The sequence below is a fragment of the Drosophila willistoni genome (genome assembly GCF_018902025.1).
Source record: "Drosophila willistoni isolate 14030-0811.24 chromosome 2L unlocalized genomic scaffold, UCI_dwil_1.1 Seg168, whole genome shotgun sequence".
NCBI classification, from domain to species: domain Eukaryota; kingdom Metazoa; phylum Arthropoda; class Insecta; order Diptera; family Drosophilidae; genus Drosophila; species Drosophila willistoni.
Genome location: NW_025814047.1, coordinates 10,610,117 through 10,627,758, shown reverse-complemented (window position 1 = coordinate 10,627,758; position 17,642 = coordinate 10,610,117). Strand labels below are relative to the sequence as shown.

Below are 17,642 nucleotides of genomic sequence, written 5' to 3'. Positions count from 1 at the left end.
AAAGAAAGAATAAAGAAAAAAATTTTTTTTATGTAAATATGTGTTTATTTAGGTAAAGATAATATATATTTGGCCTTTTTTTTTCTTTGGGTGGCATAGTTTGGGGAAAAAAAAATTAAGCCATATATGGCTTTCTTTGAATTAGGTACTCGATTAATCCTTACCGTACCCAAAGCCAATATGCCATTTTCCATAAGGTAGACTTGAAGTTTGGGACTAGTGAACCAATTGTCGAAAAATAGTTTGTAGTTTTTTCCTTTTGGTATGGTTGCCGATAATCTTGATACAACATTTCCGCTTACTCCCAAATTAGGGGCCCCGTCCGGATATGTATCACTTTGGGCTCCCGCAAATATATCAAAATCATAGCCAAAGCCTGATACTCCACTCAAAACAAAATTTTTGAAGCCCCATTTGTGAGGCTTTGCTGGATTATACTGTTTTAAGTGGTGACGGCACTTCGTAGGAATAATTTGCTCATCTACCACCAAATGTTCTTCCTTAGGTACGAGCAGTAATTGATTACGGATTTTGTCTAGCACCGGTCGAATCTTGAATAGCTTGTCAAACCCGGCTTCACCTGCCAACTTCATATCGTCATTATTGTTGAAGTGAAGAAAACGTTTTATAGTTTCCCATCTGTTGCAACTCATGGTGCCATGTATAAATTCTTGACCAAGAGTCGTATTCCAATAGAGTCTTGAAGATGGTAATTGCACTAACGACATGTATATGACCATGCCGATAAATTGCTCTACTTCATTTCGAGTAATATTAGCGGGCCTATTTATATCAACTTGGAGTGCATATAGATTTGACTGATCAACCAAAAAATTCATCAGATCGTTGTTAAAAAAAAATTAAAAAAGTCTGCCGGTGACTCTAGTTCACTGATACAAGTTGGAAGACTGATATTTCCTTCAAATGGAAAGTTCTCATCCGAATACGGTGGCAAGTGACCTGTTTTCCATATCGGTGCTCTTGTCCTTTTTGACATTGGCTTTGGCTTTGCTTTCGAAGTGCACGGCCTTTCACAATCGGAACTACTCTCATCGGTCTCCGAAATATAAACATCTTCCTCTAGGAATTTTTTATTTTCAACAACTTCGTCTTCAGAATCGGCTGTGTTGTCGTCTTCACTTAAAAGCGGATTATCGATATCATCCACGTATTGCAAAGTACCGTAAAATGATTGTGCATTCATTTCTGAAAAAAATTCCATATGTACATAGAATATATATATCATGCACGCGTTACTGCATGTAGAGCCATATATGGCTTCCGCAGTTTTTTGCGTGAATTAGTACTTGTGATGCTTACCTATGCTCAAATTATTTATTTTTATAAAAGAAAACTTTATATTCTTTACAAAAAAAAAATACTTTTCAGCCACAAAAGTGTGTTTTAGTAGAGCAAATTAAGTTTTAAATTTAGCAAAATTCACTTTCGTTCATCTGCTTGAGACGCTTGCACAAAACTGATTGAAACTTGCGATAAGGCAACACAAAAAACCTATGAACATCGAATTCCAACAGAAAATAGTGCAAAGAGAATAACTGATAACAAACGGTAAACCTAAGTACCGTTTTACACAAAAATAAAAATAATTGAAAGTGAGAAGCCATATATGGCTTTGTATGCGGTAGAGGGTTAAAGAAGATAAACTATTAAGGCTTGTGTTCAGGGGTCTTCATCCTACAACACCAATAAATGATATACGTGGTCAATTTCACGAACTTGGTCATGAAGCCAGAATCATATATAATTCTAAAAGTAAAGTTGATAAAACTGCGTTGAACCCATTCTTTGTAGACCTTGAGCCCAAAGAAAACAATAAGGGGGCAATGCAAATAAAAGTACTCTGTAGACACCGCATCACGATTGAACTGCCTAGACGCTTCAACGACCTTGTCCAGTGCCACCGATGTTATGACAACTGTAATCGCAAGTTCAAATGTGTAAAATGCGTCGGAAAGCATCCGTCTACAGAATGCCCAAAAAAGAAAAAGGAAACTTCAAAATGCGGCAACTCTAAGGGTAACCACACGACTAACTACAAAGGTTGTGAGGGATACCAACTGCTCTATAAGTCCAGTCTCCCGCAAAAACCAAAGCCAATTCTCATACCAGTTGGTCAGAACAGCTGGAACACAGGACTCGTACTCTTAAGTCACTGGTGGAGTCACCCAGAATCACTCTCATCGTTCAAAACAACCGAGTGATCCAACTAACGCCAAAAGCGAAGTTATTAAGCAACTTCTTGCCATACAGCAGCAGATAAAAAAAGCAAAGATAAAAAAAATTCACCGTTAAATAATGCTCAAAATTGTTTTTTGGAACGTTAATGGTTTGCTCAGCAAACATCAAGAGCTGCTGGAGGTCCTTCACCGGAAAGAAATAAAATTCTTGGGATACACACACTATAATGCTCATAACAACCAATCCAATAGAAATTGTGGGGCTTCCATACTTATCAAAAATTCAATTAAACACATTCAGTTACTTCCAATAATTAATTGCGAAATTCAGCTATCCCTTATTCGCGTAGATACATCAAGAGGTAATTTGGAGCTTGTTGCAATCAACTGTCCACCTCACTCTTCTATTGACAAGGCTCAATTTATAAATGTTCTAGCCAAAATATGCAACAAATTCATTCTCGCAGGAGACAGGAACGCCACACACTACCACTAGGGCAACAAAAGCTACGAGGAAATAGAGTATTACAAATCCGTTTACCTTGTCCGCTATGAAATTCTCTGTTCTGGAGCTCCGACTCACTTTTCCAGGATTTTATCGCATAGCCAAACCGCCATTGATTTCAGCATTTACAAAGGCATCTCGCCACAAAGACTAAAAATCACTTAAGTTAATGACTTAGTTTCTGATCATTTGGTACTTATGGATCAACTTCACAAGGAGCCAGTTATAGAAGCACCAAGATTTCAATTATTGCCTAGAGGAACAAATATTGAAACATTTAAAAGGGTGCTAAGAGACTCAGTTCATTCTGAAATATAAATTACCAGCAGAAAGGATATTGAATTTGCAACTCAAAGTTTGTTTGAAATGATAACTAATGCTGCATCACAGGCAAGACCCCGCACACAAACCTTACCAAGGCCAAATATTAATTTTGCAATTTCTGCAGAGGTACGTGATCCAAAGGAACCAGAAGAAAACTGTACAACTGAACTGAAGCTAGAGCTGAACACTTTGAAAAACTGTTTGAAGACGCAGATGTTACTAGCGGGGCTTCCTACTGCAGTTGGAAAGCTCGAAAACGAAAATTCTTAAGAGGCAACCTCCACTACAACACCCTATAAAGGGAGCGGTTTGACGTTGGCTCTCCTCCAGGATGGATAAGAAGAAGAGAAGAGAAGAAGTGTAGGGCATTTTAATTTACCCCGCTTTAGCATGGTCACCAACAGATGAATGTTTCATGTTGCTGCCCTCTATGTCACATGACTTTATTGATGGCCTTCTAGGCTAAAGATGAGCCTCCCAAGTCAATCCTGTCTTAAATTCTAATAGAAAATAGTTAGATCATTTTTTTTGTATTGGATTCTTTTTATTGTTATGTTTCTAGGATCGAACCATTTGTTCTTCCAGAAGACAAATTTCATCCTACATTAAATTTAAAAATTGATCTGCCCTTGCTTTCACCATTACTTGGTTCCAATGAGTTAACTCTAACTAGGTGCTTTCGTAAGACTTACTTTGCCAGTCTAATGAAAACATTATTACTACCGATTGGTCTTATCTGTACAATTGTAGAGATATGAACTCTGCTGTTCGTTTTTTTGTTAATTCTAAACGTAAGACCTCTGTGCACCCATCTTTTTTGTCTTTCCAAAATAAAAAAGCGAGTACTGATCAGGCAATTGCCGATATGTTTGCGAGTTTTTATAAAACAACTTATTCCTCAACGGAATATCGAGCAAGTCCGTATCGTTATCATTTAAAAAAGGCTAATTGCATTTTCAACCCAGTGATTGATGAAAGGCCAGATGGTCTTCCTGGATGTGTACTCAGGTTCTGTGCAAACGCATTATGTAAATTTTAAAATTGTTTCTATTGTCTTTCGAATTTTCCTCTTTTTCTTCTATTTGGAAGGAGTCGTTTATCATTCCTCTGCATAAAAATGGCAAAAAGTTCGAAGCCTCTAACTATAGGGGTATCTCAAAATTGTCCGCTATTCTGTAGCTTTTGAGAAAATTATAACTTTTCAATTGCAACATTTTTGCAGCTCTATTACTTCGCCAACCCAACATGGGTTTGTGAAACGTAGATCTACAACCACTAACCTCTTAGAATCTACATCTATAATTTTCAAGGGGTTCACAAATGGTAAACAAACTGATGTCATATACACTGACTTCAGCAAAGCCTTTGATTCCGTTAATCATACCCTATTACTTTGTAAGCTGAGCGACATTGGGTTTCCACCCCTATTCCTTTCTTGGGTTCGAGAATATTTAACAAATAGAAAAAAGAAGGTACTTTTTAAGTCTTCTTTTTCCAATTCCATTCCTGTGACTTCTTGTGTACCTCAAGGTAGTCATCTTGGCCCTCTGCTCTTCACACTATTTATTAACGATCTTCCATCAGTCATTGTTCATTCGCGTGTGCTTATGTATGCTGACGATGTCAAGCTTTGACTTACTTATAAAGATACAGATTCATTTAGTCGGCTGATCTTAAAAACTTTCATTCCTGGTGCTAGTTTAATCTACTAAATCTTAACACTACCAAATGTAAGGTAATGATTTTTTTTCGTAACTCTCCTTAACTGGTAACTTAATATTTAAACAACTGTCCCTTAGAACGTCTAAATTATATGAATGATTTGGGCGTACCTATGGACCATAAGTTAAATTTTAACACATATTTCCACCACGGTCGCAAAGGCCATGAGTGTTCTGGGTTTCATTAAAAGATGATCAAAAGAAGATCAAAATCAAAAGACCCCTATACAACTAAAGTTCTTTTTACTTCGCGTGTCCGTCCTATTTTAGAGTATGGATCTTGCATTTGGTCACCTCAATATGAGTCGCACCAGATCAGATATTTGCTCTTCGTAGCTTAAGCTGGGATCGCAATGTCAATTCGCGTTCATATCCCATTTAGTTAATAGAAAGCTATAGTATTATTTGTTTGTCGGTTTTTTCCATTGTGTATTTGTCCAGGCGATTCGTGCTGTGCGTTATACGGCTGCACCCCGCGGTCGGTCGTGTGGGAGGTGAGCAGTTATCTGCTTGGGCTCGCGCGTAACAGGCTTTGTCCTGGTGTCGTAGGGGCCACTTGAACGTACTGCGCATAGTATCGTCAATGTCCGCTAAAAAGTCACAGCAACTATGAAAGCGCTAAGGCCTACAATGCCATGCTAAATATCTCGTATTTCTCGAAATCCTGGAAGCACGCTAAAATCAAAATGATTCCAAAATCAGGTAAACCTGTCGAAGCTATTGTATCATTAGCTTAAGGCCTAGTAGCCATAGCTAGTAAGAAGATTGGCTTTAATTTACAATCACTGCCCCTTCACATTATAAATAAATAAATAAATAAATATTGTATCATACCGCCCAATCAGTCTTCTGCCAATCCTCTCTAAAATATTCGAAAGAATACTTTTAACGAGGATATTGGCTGAGCTGAATAGCCAAGTCATATTACCAAACCATCAATTTGGTTTTAGAGACCGACATTCTACCGCGTGTGGCATACGGGACTCCTCACAAAACTCCAGTCAATTGTCTCCCAATCACTCTTCAAAGCAGTGTGAATGCCGGTGTATCTTGGGCCGGTCTTATACACCATCGATGAACTTAGTACAATCGAAACAGACATTCTCTCGGCAACATTTGCCGACGACACTGCTTCAAGATTATCTAAACGAGTTCCAAGAATGGCCCAGACATTGGAGAATCGGAGTTATCACAAATATATCCCAAAGCATTACATTTACGCTACGTAGAGAAAACTCCCCAGAAGTATTTTACGAAGGACTCCCAATTCCACAAACAAGGCAAGCGACATATCTGGTAAATGGAAGACTAACATGGAAACCCCACATATCTATAGTAGTAAAGAAGCACAAATACAGAATGAACAAACTAAACTGGTGTCTGCATTATAAAAGCGGCTTAAGCCTGAGATGCAAATTGGTCTTGTATAAGGCAGTAATTGTACCCACATGGCGCTATGGCATACAAATTTGGGGGACATCATCACACAGCCAAATAAAACGCCTCCAAGTCAAGCAAAATATGGCCTTGCGAACCATGACAGGGGCACCCTGGTACGTACGGGAAAGCACATTACACAGCGATCTGGACATTCCTTACATTGCTTCGATCGCCAACAAAATGGCGGAGAGACACCATGACAAGTTACTACAGCACTCTAATAACCTGGCAAACGAGCTTGCCAACGATAAAACAAGGAAAGTCTTTTTAATAAAGACTCCATCAGATATTCGAAGAAAACAATGGAACCGTATGCTCATTCCTCCGTAAAGTAGCAGTTTTTAATTAGACGGGGGAGGGGGAAAAAGGTCGCGATCTCGAGCTCGCAACTTGTAGGCAGAGGGACGGACAAGTACCGAATTTTGCGGGGAGGGGGAAAAAGGTCGCGATCTCGAGCTCGCAACTTGTAGGCAGAGGGACGGACAAGTACCGAATTTTGCAGGGAGGGGGAAAAAATTCAATTTGATTAAATGGTTATATTATAAACCGTAAATTAGATAGGTCTGGTGTTTTTTCTGCTGCCATTGAGCATAGCATTGAGCATTGAGCCAGATTCGAATGGAAAATTTTCAATATTAGCAAAATGCGAGAAAGAAAACATAAAAAAAATTGGGTCAAGATTCGTTTTTTTACATTTTGTCCCAAAGCTCGGGAACGGACGGACTTAGAGGCTAGATGTCTTCCCAACATTTGTAGCTCTTTTAATTCTAAGAAACGTTACTGAAGGAAGTTTGTAAAAAATTAATATTTTAGAAGTTAGAAGCAAATGAAAAGAACACCCTTTTCGAAAAAACGGCAACTTTGATGAAAAACTTCACGAAAAAATGTTGTATGAAACCATCGTGATAACTTAAAAAACTAATGATGCAGTTCGATTCGCAGGACCCGAAATAGGGTGAAACTATCGAATTTTGCCATGTCTTTTTTTTTTTTTGAAAAAAACTATCACAGTGTAATCGCTAAATGTTGAACAAGTAGATTTGAGACTAGAACATCTCCATATTAACTTTGATAAGAGATGTTTGTATTTAACGTATCCTCATATACATAAATATACTAGCATAATTTCTAGTTCTAGTCGTAAGTTTTATCTAAATGTATATTCAAGAGGTTTTAATCAAATTTTCTTCCCAAAAACGACCTGCACATAATGATACATACAGTTGTTTTCAAAAAAATAACAGAGCCGTAATGCTTTGACTTCAGGGTCTTCAAAGTTGATTAATCATATTAAAAAGACCATAAATGCACCAATATTTTTTAAATTCATAATCTATATTTATTTACAATAAAATTACAATCATTTTGGACTGAACAATAAATCCCCCCTTTTCGGAACTGAGCAAGATAGTAAAGAAAAAGGCATTTTGAGCTGTTATAAAAAAATAGCAGTGACACCTAAAAATAAAAATCTGTCGATTCCAAATTATTTGAAAATTTAAATTCAGGTCACCTTTGGTTCTTAGGACTTAATACTTAATACTTACCTGAACCAATTATTGGCAATAGCCGGTTGACATAGCGAATTTAAAAGTGACAGATGTCGAACGACTGCAGTGTTGTATAAACTTCGGTGTTGCAGTCCGGGCTTAACTGACAGGCTAGGCGAGAGCAAGGCTTGCCCGACGCGCCCCTGGTTTTTTACTCTCTCTCATTCGAAGAAAAACAGTGAGGATTTAGTTTTTCTTTGCTTCTACTGATGGCAAGGCGCAGGTAAGGAAAATCACAAATGTAATATGTAAGAAATTTGAATAAACATTGATATTAAGATTTTTTTCTCCAACTGATCTAACCGATCGATTTGCCCAGCAAATTTGGGGGATTGAATAAAGCCCAATATCACACAAAATACCAGCGTTTAATTATTTGGTTAGAGGCACTCGGGATATACATATGTTCGATCTCGTGAGCTTTTTTTGTAGCTAGCCCACGTGGACAGACTACTTGTCATTATCCTGAAATATTAATTCTTTGAATGAATACTTCTGTAAGTCATGGATTGGAACGGAATCTTCCAGAAGCTTCCTTTGTGAGAGCGACCGCGGCAGACGATTACATGCCGGTTCGCTCAGAGAGGAGCGGCTCGGGATGCCGGTCGAGGAAAGCTGATGTGTCCAGGGTCGTTGCCGTATGCAGTTAACGTATGTAGTTAACGGAACTCTGGCAGACGAGTTAGGACTAGATAGCCCGGCCGAAGAACTGTGCTTCAAGTAGACCAGTCAAGTCACTCAAGCGCGTCCAAGCATGTGAGTGTCGGAGTCTCGTCGATATGTCAAGGTGCAACGGAGAGAGAGAAAATCGGTTTTATTTAATTTGCGGGGCGGTAGGAGGCGTGGCAAAATTTTGAAACAAACTAGATAGCTGTGCATACTACACGAGACTACCTACCAAATTGTTGTGGCTGTAGCTCTTATTGTCTCCGAGATCTAGGTTTTTACACATACATACGGACGGACGGACATGGCTAGATCATCTCGGCTGTTGATGCTGATCAAGAATATATATATTTTATAGGGTCGGAAAAGCTTCCTTCTGCCTGTTACATACATTTTGGCGACTTTAATATACCATTTCACCCTATGGGTGTATGGTATAAAAATTTTGTTTCACTGACATCGAAATTAAGAATCCTGTGCAATATTCAGTTCGAAACTTGCAAACATGCACTCACTTTTGCACGCGACTGTATCTGCCTTTAGACAGCGCCAAATCGGAAGCATTACCGCCGAACAATTTTTTAAAATGCAGTCCTAGTGGCCTACGTGAGATCGTAGGTGCACGAAATGGTTCCAACGGCAGCTCAAGCTGATATCAGTAGGTGACCTGATGATCATTGTTAACGATGCAACTAAACATAATAACTGGCCCAAAGTAAACGTGGTCGACGTGGGAGCGACGTACAAGTGCGAAGCGCAAACGCTGGTGAATTACGGGATGGGAAATGTTGCGGTGGTGGGCCAGTAGCAAGACTTGCTCTACGCCCCATTGGTTTTTTACTCTATCTCATTCAATGAAAAACAGTTAGAATTTAGTTTGTCTTTGCTTGGCTTGCACTGGTGGCGGTATGCACAAAAATGTGGACTTTGATATTGAAGGCTTCGACAATTTTTTTCATTCATCATTTCTTTTTTTAAGATTGACTTCGAGCCGGCTTAAATGCAATGTTTGACTTAAATTTTTAGCGACCGCTTCAACGCACTTCGATCTAAAAATAATCGAAGTTACCTACAACAGTACTTTATTGAACCCTTCTGATGGTTTGGTTTTTGAGTGTGCTTTGGCTAATGTAATGTTTTTTATATGTTTTTCATCGAATTTAATCATTGTACAAGTCTGGATAGATTTTAAATATACTTAACAAAAAAAAAAAAAAAAAATTGAAATGGAAGAATATTTGAAAACTGCTTCAATAAATTTCTGTGACACTTTAAAGTTTCTTTTAAGTTGACTATCGATATCGATTTTTTGATTCCCTTTATATTTACATAATATCTATTTTCATTGATATTTTATAAATTTGTTTTTAGGTTCATCATACCATATCTTTATTTGCCCGACTACTTGAAACAATATGATTATGAAGTAAACGTAAGTGCTGTATTAATATCGTCCATAGGCATAGCCCAGACAGTTGGTATGGTTGTTCTTGGGTATCTGGGTGACTTGGCATGGATGAATATCAATATTTGTTACTCTTTGTGTATGTTAGGTAAGTAAATATATACTGTTCTGCTTTCACCTTATGCCCTAATGAAGAAAACGAAAGAAAAATATCAAAGAAGCTTACTTCGACTGTTTTTTTTTTAATCGTTTATTTTAGAAAAAGAACAACAATTAACGATAGATTTAAATAACAACAGGAAGGATAGAACAGGGAAGTAGTTGAATTTAGAGAAGAAAAAACGGCCGTGGGGTATAGCTTCGCAGGACGATGACGGGCCTATTATGCCCCTCCTGAGTTTCTTAGGTGTTCCAGTCGGCGCAGCGTGCCCATGGCATTTGCTGTGTATATGCAGACCGCGGACCACTTCTCGTGACTCTCAGTCATTTCTAGGACCAAGTTATCAACTCTTGGCGTCCGTCCTAGATTCTCCCTGAGGAAAATCTTGGACAATTGAATTGGACATGTTCCGGGTCCTCGATCGTGTCATTACGACATAGCGTGCATTCGGGGCTGCTTTCTTTACCACAACGGTAAAGGTATGACTGAAACAGCCATGGCCGCTCAGAATTAGGGTTAGCTCAAACGTTACCTCGCCATTTTTTCTGGAAAGCCAATCCGTTAAGTTAGGGATCAGCCTATGGGTCCATCTACCCTTTGTAGAAACAGATCAAACACCCAGCGCAACCTAGAGGAACGACGCTGGCTCGTCGCTCCGTCAAAATCCGGGTCTTTTGCGGGTCGTGTACGCTCTGCCAAGTAAAGCGGACGGTGTGAGACGGTGTTGGCTACGCAGGCCTACTCACGGTTTTCCCGGATCGCCTGCCATACAGTCGCGATTGTGCTTAAAGCCTGATGGGACCGGCTGTGGTCATCCGATCAGGGGGGTGAGGGGTTGTTGCTCTTCCCGCCTCTCGCGCGCACGCGTGTGTGGTAGTGGGGTGGTCGCATCCCATCAATCATCGATAACTCCAACAAAAATTCTTCCTAATTTGGGTCTTCTTTTTTTTCAATATACACACACATTTGTTTTTTCTCCCACTTTTTTTAAAGAGCTGGATTGCTGACTCGTGGTGCAGGTACCAGCTGTGCACTGCCAACCCGGGCTTAAAAGCCCCGATATTGTCACCTGCCAATCCCGTAGATTTCGTTGAAAGCTTTTAAGCTAAGTGTTAAAGCTTGTAACGCGATCATGCAAAGTGCGGTATACTTTTGGGGGACTCCAAGGTATATAGCCGTGTTTCAGCCCTACAGCTGTGAACTCGGTCTGTGGGCCCCAAGACAAGTTCTCTGCCTTGGAAGCGAAAGCACCAAGTTCAAATCCGCCCTGTGGAAAAATTTTCAATTGCATTTCAATTGCTGTATATACGAGTCAAGAGGGATTACCGAGCGTAAACACATAGCAGGTAGTCAGCGGTGCCCCTCAAAAATGCAGGCCTTGCCAATGAAGTCGTCTCGACCTAAACCATTGCGAGGCCGCCTATGAGCTAAGCAAAGGGTGCGAGAGACCAAATCTGATGCGGCTGTAATCAGCGAACCTTTTACAGGAAAATCTTACCCAATTAAACGTATAGCGCGTCAGGCAAGGCCGCCATCTGGTCATGTGGCAACGCGCCCACGCAGCTCCTTACCAGGCTAGTTGGTGAGCACTTCGTCAGGGCACAGGTCAACGGGATATTGCTGTACAGCTGCTATTTGCCGCCCAGTCTGTGCCTCACAGACTTCTGCAAGGCGCTAGACGAACTGACGACCGACGCAAGGTCACACAGACCCACGACTGCCCTTCAGAGAAGACTCGCTGGACCCCCAGGCGTTCTCTTCAATGCTGTCCCGGCAAAGTCTCACAACAGCCACGGCGCAAGAAATGGCAAACGAAGTTTGCAGTATGATGGTAGCCGCCAGCACGGCAACTATGGTTCAATCCAGAGCCTTTAGAGGCCACCACAAGCCGGAGACCTGAGGAGATCCTGTATGGCCGCACTACGGAAATACCAACGAGCAAGGAAGCCCATGGACTCGGACTGGACACTCTTCCACGTCGATTACAAGTTAGCTAAAAGGTCCCTCAAGAAGGCGATCCTCTCCGCGAAAAGGGAAGTTTACCTGCAGCTGTGCGACTCCGCAGAGCATGACCCATGGGGAAAAGGAGACAAAACAGTTGTCAAGCGGATCCATGCAAACCGGTCCATCCCATCTGGCGCTGAAGACGTCACACAAATTGTCGACGGTCTCTTTCCAACCGTCCCGTCCACCCAAGCATAGCCCAACACCCAGTTCCGGTATTCCACACCATTGATGGGATCTCGTCTGATGAAGTCCTGGCGGCGGCCAAATCGCTCCAACTTGGCAAGGCACCCGGCCCGGACCGGATTCCAAACCGCGCCGTAAAACTGGCCTTGTCTCTAAGACCAGATGTCTTCGTAGCCGACTTCAATCGCTGCCTCACAGAGGCAATTTTTCCCGACCAATGGAAGATCCAGAAGTTGGCGCTTCTGCCAAACCCGGGGAAGCCAACAGATGTCTCGCCATCCTATAGACCGATATGTGGTCGGCATCGCCAGCAGCGGCATCGAGGGTACAAGATGGAAAGGAGGCTCCAAACAGTCCTTTTTGGTCGTCACGCTTGACGTTAAGAACGCATTCAACACTGCGGATTGAAGCTGCATTCTGAGTGTCATCCAGAATTTCGGCGCCCCTCCGTATCTCTTGGTCATCGTTCAGAGCTTCTTCAGGCAGAGGACCCTGAGATACGGCACCTCGGATGGCCCCAAGAGTCGAAATGGGTCCGCTCAGTCTTGGGTTCGCTTCTATGGAACCTGATGTACGACGGAGTGCTGCGTCTTTCACTCCCGCCAGGCTGCGAATCCTTCGGATATGCTGACGACGCGGCTATTGTGGTTGTTGCCAAGGAGCTGGGAAACGCAGAATCAGCAGTCTCGGAGGCGGTACTAATAAGCAGTAGAAAAACAATTGAGCATGCCTCAGTGCAAGTAGATGGCTCCACAATCACCTCAAAGCGGGCCATCCGGGTGTCTGGGTGTATGGCTAGACAATCTTCTATGCTTCAGAGAGCATCTGGAGAGAGTACAAAGGAGAGCAGCCAGCGCAGGCCATGCGTTATCAAGGGTAATTCTAAACACGAGAGGACCAAAACAGGATCGGAGACATTTGCTGATGAGCGTGATAAAATCGGTCATTTTGTTTGCGGCAGAAATCTGGGCTAACGCCATTCAGATCACGGCGTACAGTAGGGGCATCACCGCTTCCTACCGCCAATGCGCGCTGAGGGTCTGCAGCGGCTTTAGAACGGTCTCTGAGGATGCTGCACTGGTTGTTGCAGGCATGATTCCCATCAACCTGCTTGCGGTCGAGGCCAGCGACATCGCGGACGCAACAAAGCGCGGCACACAATAACGGTCAGCTAGCAACGACGCAACGTCACAGAGCTTCGCCACTTGGCAAGAGCGGTGGGACTCGTCCAGCAAGGGGAGGTGGACCTACACCCTTATCCCCAAGATCAGGCCATGGATGGAAAGGAAGCATGGACAAGTGTCCTTCCATCTGACACAGTTCTTAACAAGACACGGCTGTTTCAGGTCCTATCTGCATAGATTCGGACATGAGACTAAGCCTTACTGCTTGACGTGTGGCGAAGGACTGGTAGAGGACGCGGAGCATATCCTTTTCGCATGTGGGCGATTAACCACTCAACGGCGGCTTCTGGAGGAAATTGTCGGCGCTGTGCTGGTTCCCATAATGCTGGCAGACGCGGCGGCATGGGAAGCAGTGAACAGATTTACAGGCTTCGTGGGAAACAGTCTAAGAAAGGCAGAGCGTGAGCGAAATGGCCATACCTAAAGGGCTCCAGGTTTTGGCGAAGCAATTCCCCATGGAATGTCCCGCAAAAATCCCCCTTCTACGTATCTTGTTGCTTTTCAATGTTGCAAGAATTCAAAAATTCAAATGCTTTTGTTTCGCTTTTTGCCGCCTGCGTCCATGCCCCGGTTTGCTTCCTATTAAACATGAACTTTGCTTCGCGTGCTAGCAGATCAATTGGAGTCATGCCAGCTATGACCAAAGCCGCTTCGTCCGAGACAGTTCGGAAGCCACATCATACCCGAATCGCTGTCAGTCGGTATGTTGTCTCCATCCCGCGCCGATATGTTGGTTGCTCCAGGGCGGATGTCCATATAGATGCACCATATAGCATACAGACGCTTGCAGTAGCCGTAGCATTTGTCTTCGGCCCAGTTGTTTAGCAGGATGCGATTTATAGCTCGCCCAATGTGCTCTCTAAAACTGAGTCGAGTGTCCAGCATTACTCACAGGTATTTTATGGCCCTCACCTCCTTGCACTAAATGCAGTTTGGAGCCGCCTTGTGTGTTATATCGCAGTATGCAGTTTCTAAAATAATCCTCCACTAGGATAATTAAATTGCCAGGTACTTCATATCAAATGAACGCAGAGCGTGCAGAATCCTGCTCCAATTCGCCGAGTTAAACGCATTCTTTACGTCGAGTGTGGTCACCAGACAGTATTTTTTACTGCCACCTTTCCACCGTTGTCCCTCGATGGCTTTGCTAGCAACGTCGACGACTGTTGTTAAGGTGTCAATTGTTGATTTAGCCTTCCTAAAGCCAAACTGCATTGGAGACAGATCGCCAGACCGTTAGATGGTTGCTTCTACACGGAGTATTTTTTACTGCCACCTTTCCACCGTTGTCCCTCGATGGCTTTGCTAGCAACGTCGACGACTGTTGTTAAGGTGTCAATTGTTGATTTGGCCTTCCTAAAGCCAAACTGCATTGGAGACAGATCCCCAGACCGTTAGATGGTTGCTTCTACACGGAGCGCTCTTAACTTTTCGAATGTCGTTCCTGACGACTCCAAAAGGCAGATCGGCCGATATGCAGATGGATCTTCTGCTTGTTTGCCTTTGGGAGTAGCACAAGGTTCTGAAGTTTCCAAATGGCAAGAAACACGCCTTCTGCCAAACATTTGTTGAACACCTCTGCGAATTTAGCGGGGTGGAGCCGCGCAGCCAATTTAAGTGCTTTATTTGGTATTGAGTCGGGACATGGAGCCTTGTGGTCATCAATTTCGACGGCTACTTGGAGTACACCCTTCCGGACTGATGTTGCAAGCATCTGGTGCTACGCTGTGTAGGGCCGTTCTTGGTGCTACTACTGAAGTGGCTGGAAACAATGTTTCCACTATCATCTGCATTTGAAATTCCCTTGGTGTAGCTGGTTTGGCAGCTCTAAATTTTCTCATTGCAACTTTGTATGCCCGGCCCCAAACGTCGTTTTTGGCGGCGTCGCACAGTTCGAAAAAACATTTGTTTTTGCTTTCCTTAATGGCATGTCGCAGTTCCATTCCATAAGGAATTCTAACTGTAGGCTGACGAAATCACCCCTGCCGCGTGATCTTTGGTATTGGCTTCTGGCTTCTGTTTAGTGTGGCCCCTACAGGTCGCCATTCTGGCATCGCACGCTGTTGAAATCGCGTCTATCAGCAGTTTGGCACAATTGTTTGCGTCACCAGTGAATTGCGTTGTTAGCTGGATTTCTGCCGATTGTGCACATTATGGCCAAGTGATCACTCTCTGTGAAATGGCTGCAATGTTTCCATTCGGCTTGCTGGGCCAACTGGCTGCTCGCAAATGTTACGTCGATTACGTCTCTCTGGAAAGTGTGCTCCGAGCCAGAGTTCAGTACTACCAGATCCAACGTTGCCAATGCACAATCCATAGGCCAAAAAAAAAAAAAAAAAAGTTAAATTTTTTGCTTAAAATGTGGCAACTCTATTTCAAAATAGATCAAACTTTTTTACACAGTGGTCTGCCCCATAGGCCAAAAAAAAAAAAAAAAAAGTTAAATTTTTTGCTTAAAATGTGGCAACTCTATTTCAAAATAGATCAAACTTTTTTAATCAGCTGTTTTTTTGACACTGTGCCAGCTGTTCTCTTCAAAAATAACTGTTCAACACAAAGCATGAAATGTTACTCGTTTTGCAGCGTGAGTACAACAAAGAGAACAGAAAACTTAAAATTAAATAAATAACAATGGAAGTTTTGAATGTTGTTAATGAAGGTATTAGCTATTATTTAAAATTATTTTTATGTTCTCTGCAAGTTACTTTTATTTGTAAATATTAATGTAATATATGTTCAATTTCTTTACTAATTCGTGTGTATACTTAAATTTCACTTAAGCTTTTAGTTATGAAGCTAATCGTAGCTCACAATCAAATTGACTTCAATAAATTTGTCCAAATTTAAAGATTATAATATGTAAAATTTAGCTGCTAGTTTTTGCAAGTTGCCGCGCAATCTTTCCTAGAATTATGCGACTTCGACGTTTTCGGTGTCTTTTTCGTCTGTCTAACTGTGCATTCTTGTGCTGTGTGTTGTGATTATCGTCTTCGTCTCTTTTCTGCGTTATGCTGAATGTTTTTGTGATTGATGTCTGAGTTTCTATTTGTTCTTTTTGATTGTTTTTATGTTGTATTTTTATTTTAAATTTGTATTATTTTAAATTTTTGTACAGGATATTTTTTTGAATGTGAATTGAGTCGTAAGTTCATATTTGATAAGTGGTGTTCCGAGACCGGTTAATTCACGGCCCATACATAATAGAAAATGCTTTACTTTCTATTGGAGAGTTGTCAGAAGAAGCTACTGAGTCAAGGAATAAGGACATTAAAAAATATCGTCTGCAACATACCCGCAAGATTTCTCGTCAGGCAACAAATGAAGATTTATTTAATCGACTATTGCTGACGTCAGATCCTTTTATTACAGAACAGCGAAAGTTACCCAAAACAAAAAATCAATTTTAAATAAATCTGTTTTTGATTTGTTAGAATAGTATTTTATATTTAATCATACTTAGCATAATATATTACAACAAATTTGAAATATATTCAACTTTTTTAAAAATGGGGATTTGGGGCCATGGCCATGGGTGGCATATCAGAAGGGGCTTACTTACGGAAGATTTATATATATTTTAACAATTACTGTATTTTTATAGAATTTCGGAAAAAATTTCAGAATTTTATCTCCACTAGAAGTATTTTTGGCCGCTCGCTCCATACAAGCCCAACCACTGTGCAATGCCTCCAGCAGAGTACGGCCTCTTGTATTAGACTGCCTTCTGCGTTGACCAAGAATTAAATTCACCACCAATTATGACCCTGCTCTTACCTCTGGCATCCATAGCGAGTTGATCTACTGCCGATTCGAACTCGTGTAATGAGAGGCTAGGTGCCATGTAGCATCTGTAGACCCACACGTCTCCGATAAGCGCCCGTACGAAGCATTTGGATGCTGTAATGTGCTGCAAAGGCGGGCCATTTGATCCGCAATTCCAGCATAGGAGTTAGTAGACAGCATCCTGTACGGCTCACTCAGGATGGCCAGATGGATCTCCAGTCATCTCCAATTTTCAGTTTAATTGCCGTTTTTATTTCCTCTTCCGTCGCTAAGTGGTCGAGGTTGCGCATTTCAAGCCACGCATCGGCTCCAACTCCTCGTACTGAAGCTTGATGGCCCAGTACTTGGCTCAAATCTTCAGTCAGTTTCTTGCTATTTGCCTTTCCACCCCCCCTTAAGCTCGAGAAGTAGATCCCCCGTAGCCGTTTTTCTCGTTCTTTTGACGTTATTTTTGACGTCGTCGAGCTTGCCGTCTGGGCTTCTGGTAACTAGACTCAGGATTTCGGCATAAGTGCA

At 41.8% G+C, this 17,642-nt stretch overlaps 1 protein-coding gene across 1 annotated transcript in view; it reads left to right on the top strand.

Annotated features, from left to right (window-relative positions):
* The window catches only part of LOC6652392, a 132,976-nt gene that overhangs the window by 78,280 nt on the left and 37,054 nt on the right, over positions 1-17,642 (top strand). Inside the window, exon 4 of the mRNA XM_015176508.3 lies at positions 9,776-9,957. Within this exon, the coding sequence (XP_015031994.2) occupies positions 9,776-9,957 (182 nt within the window). The remainder of the gene's footprint in view (positions 1-9,775; positions 9,958-17,642) is intronic.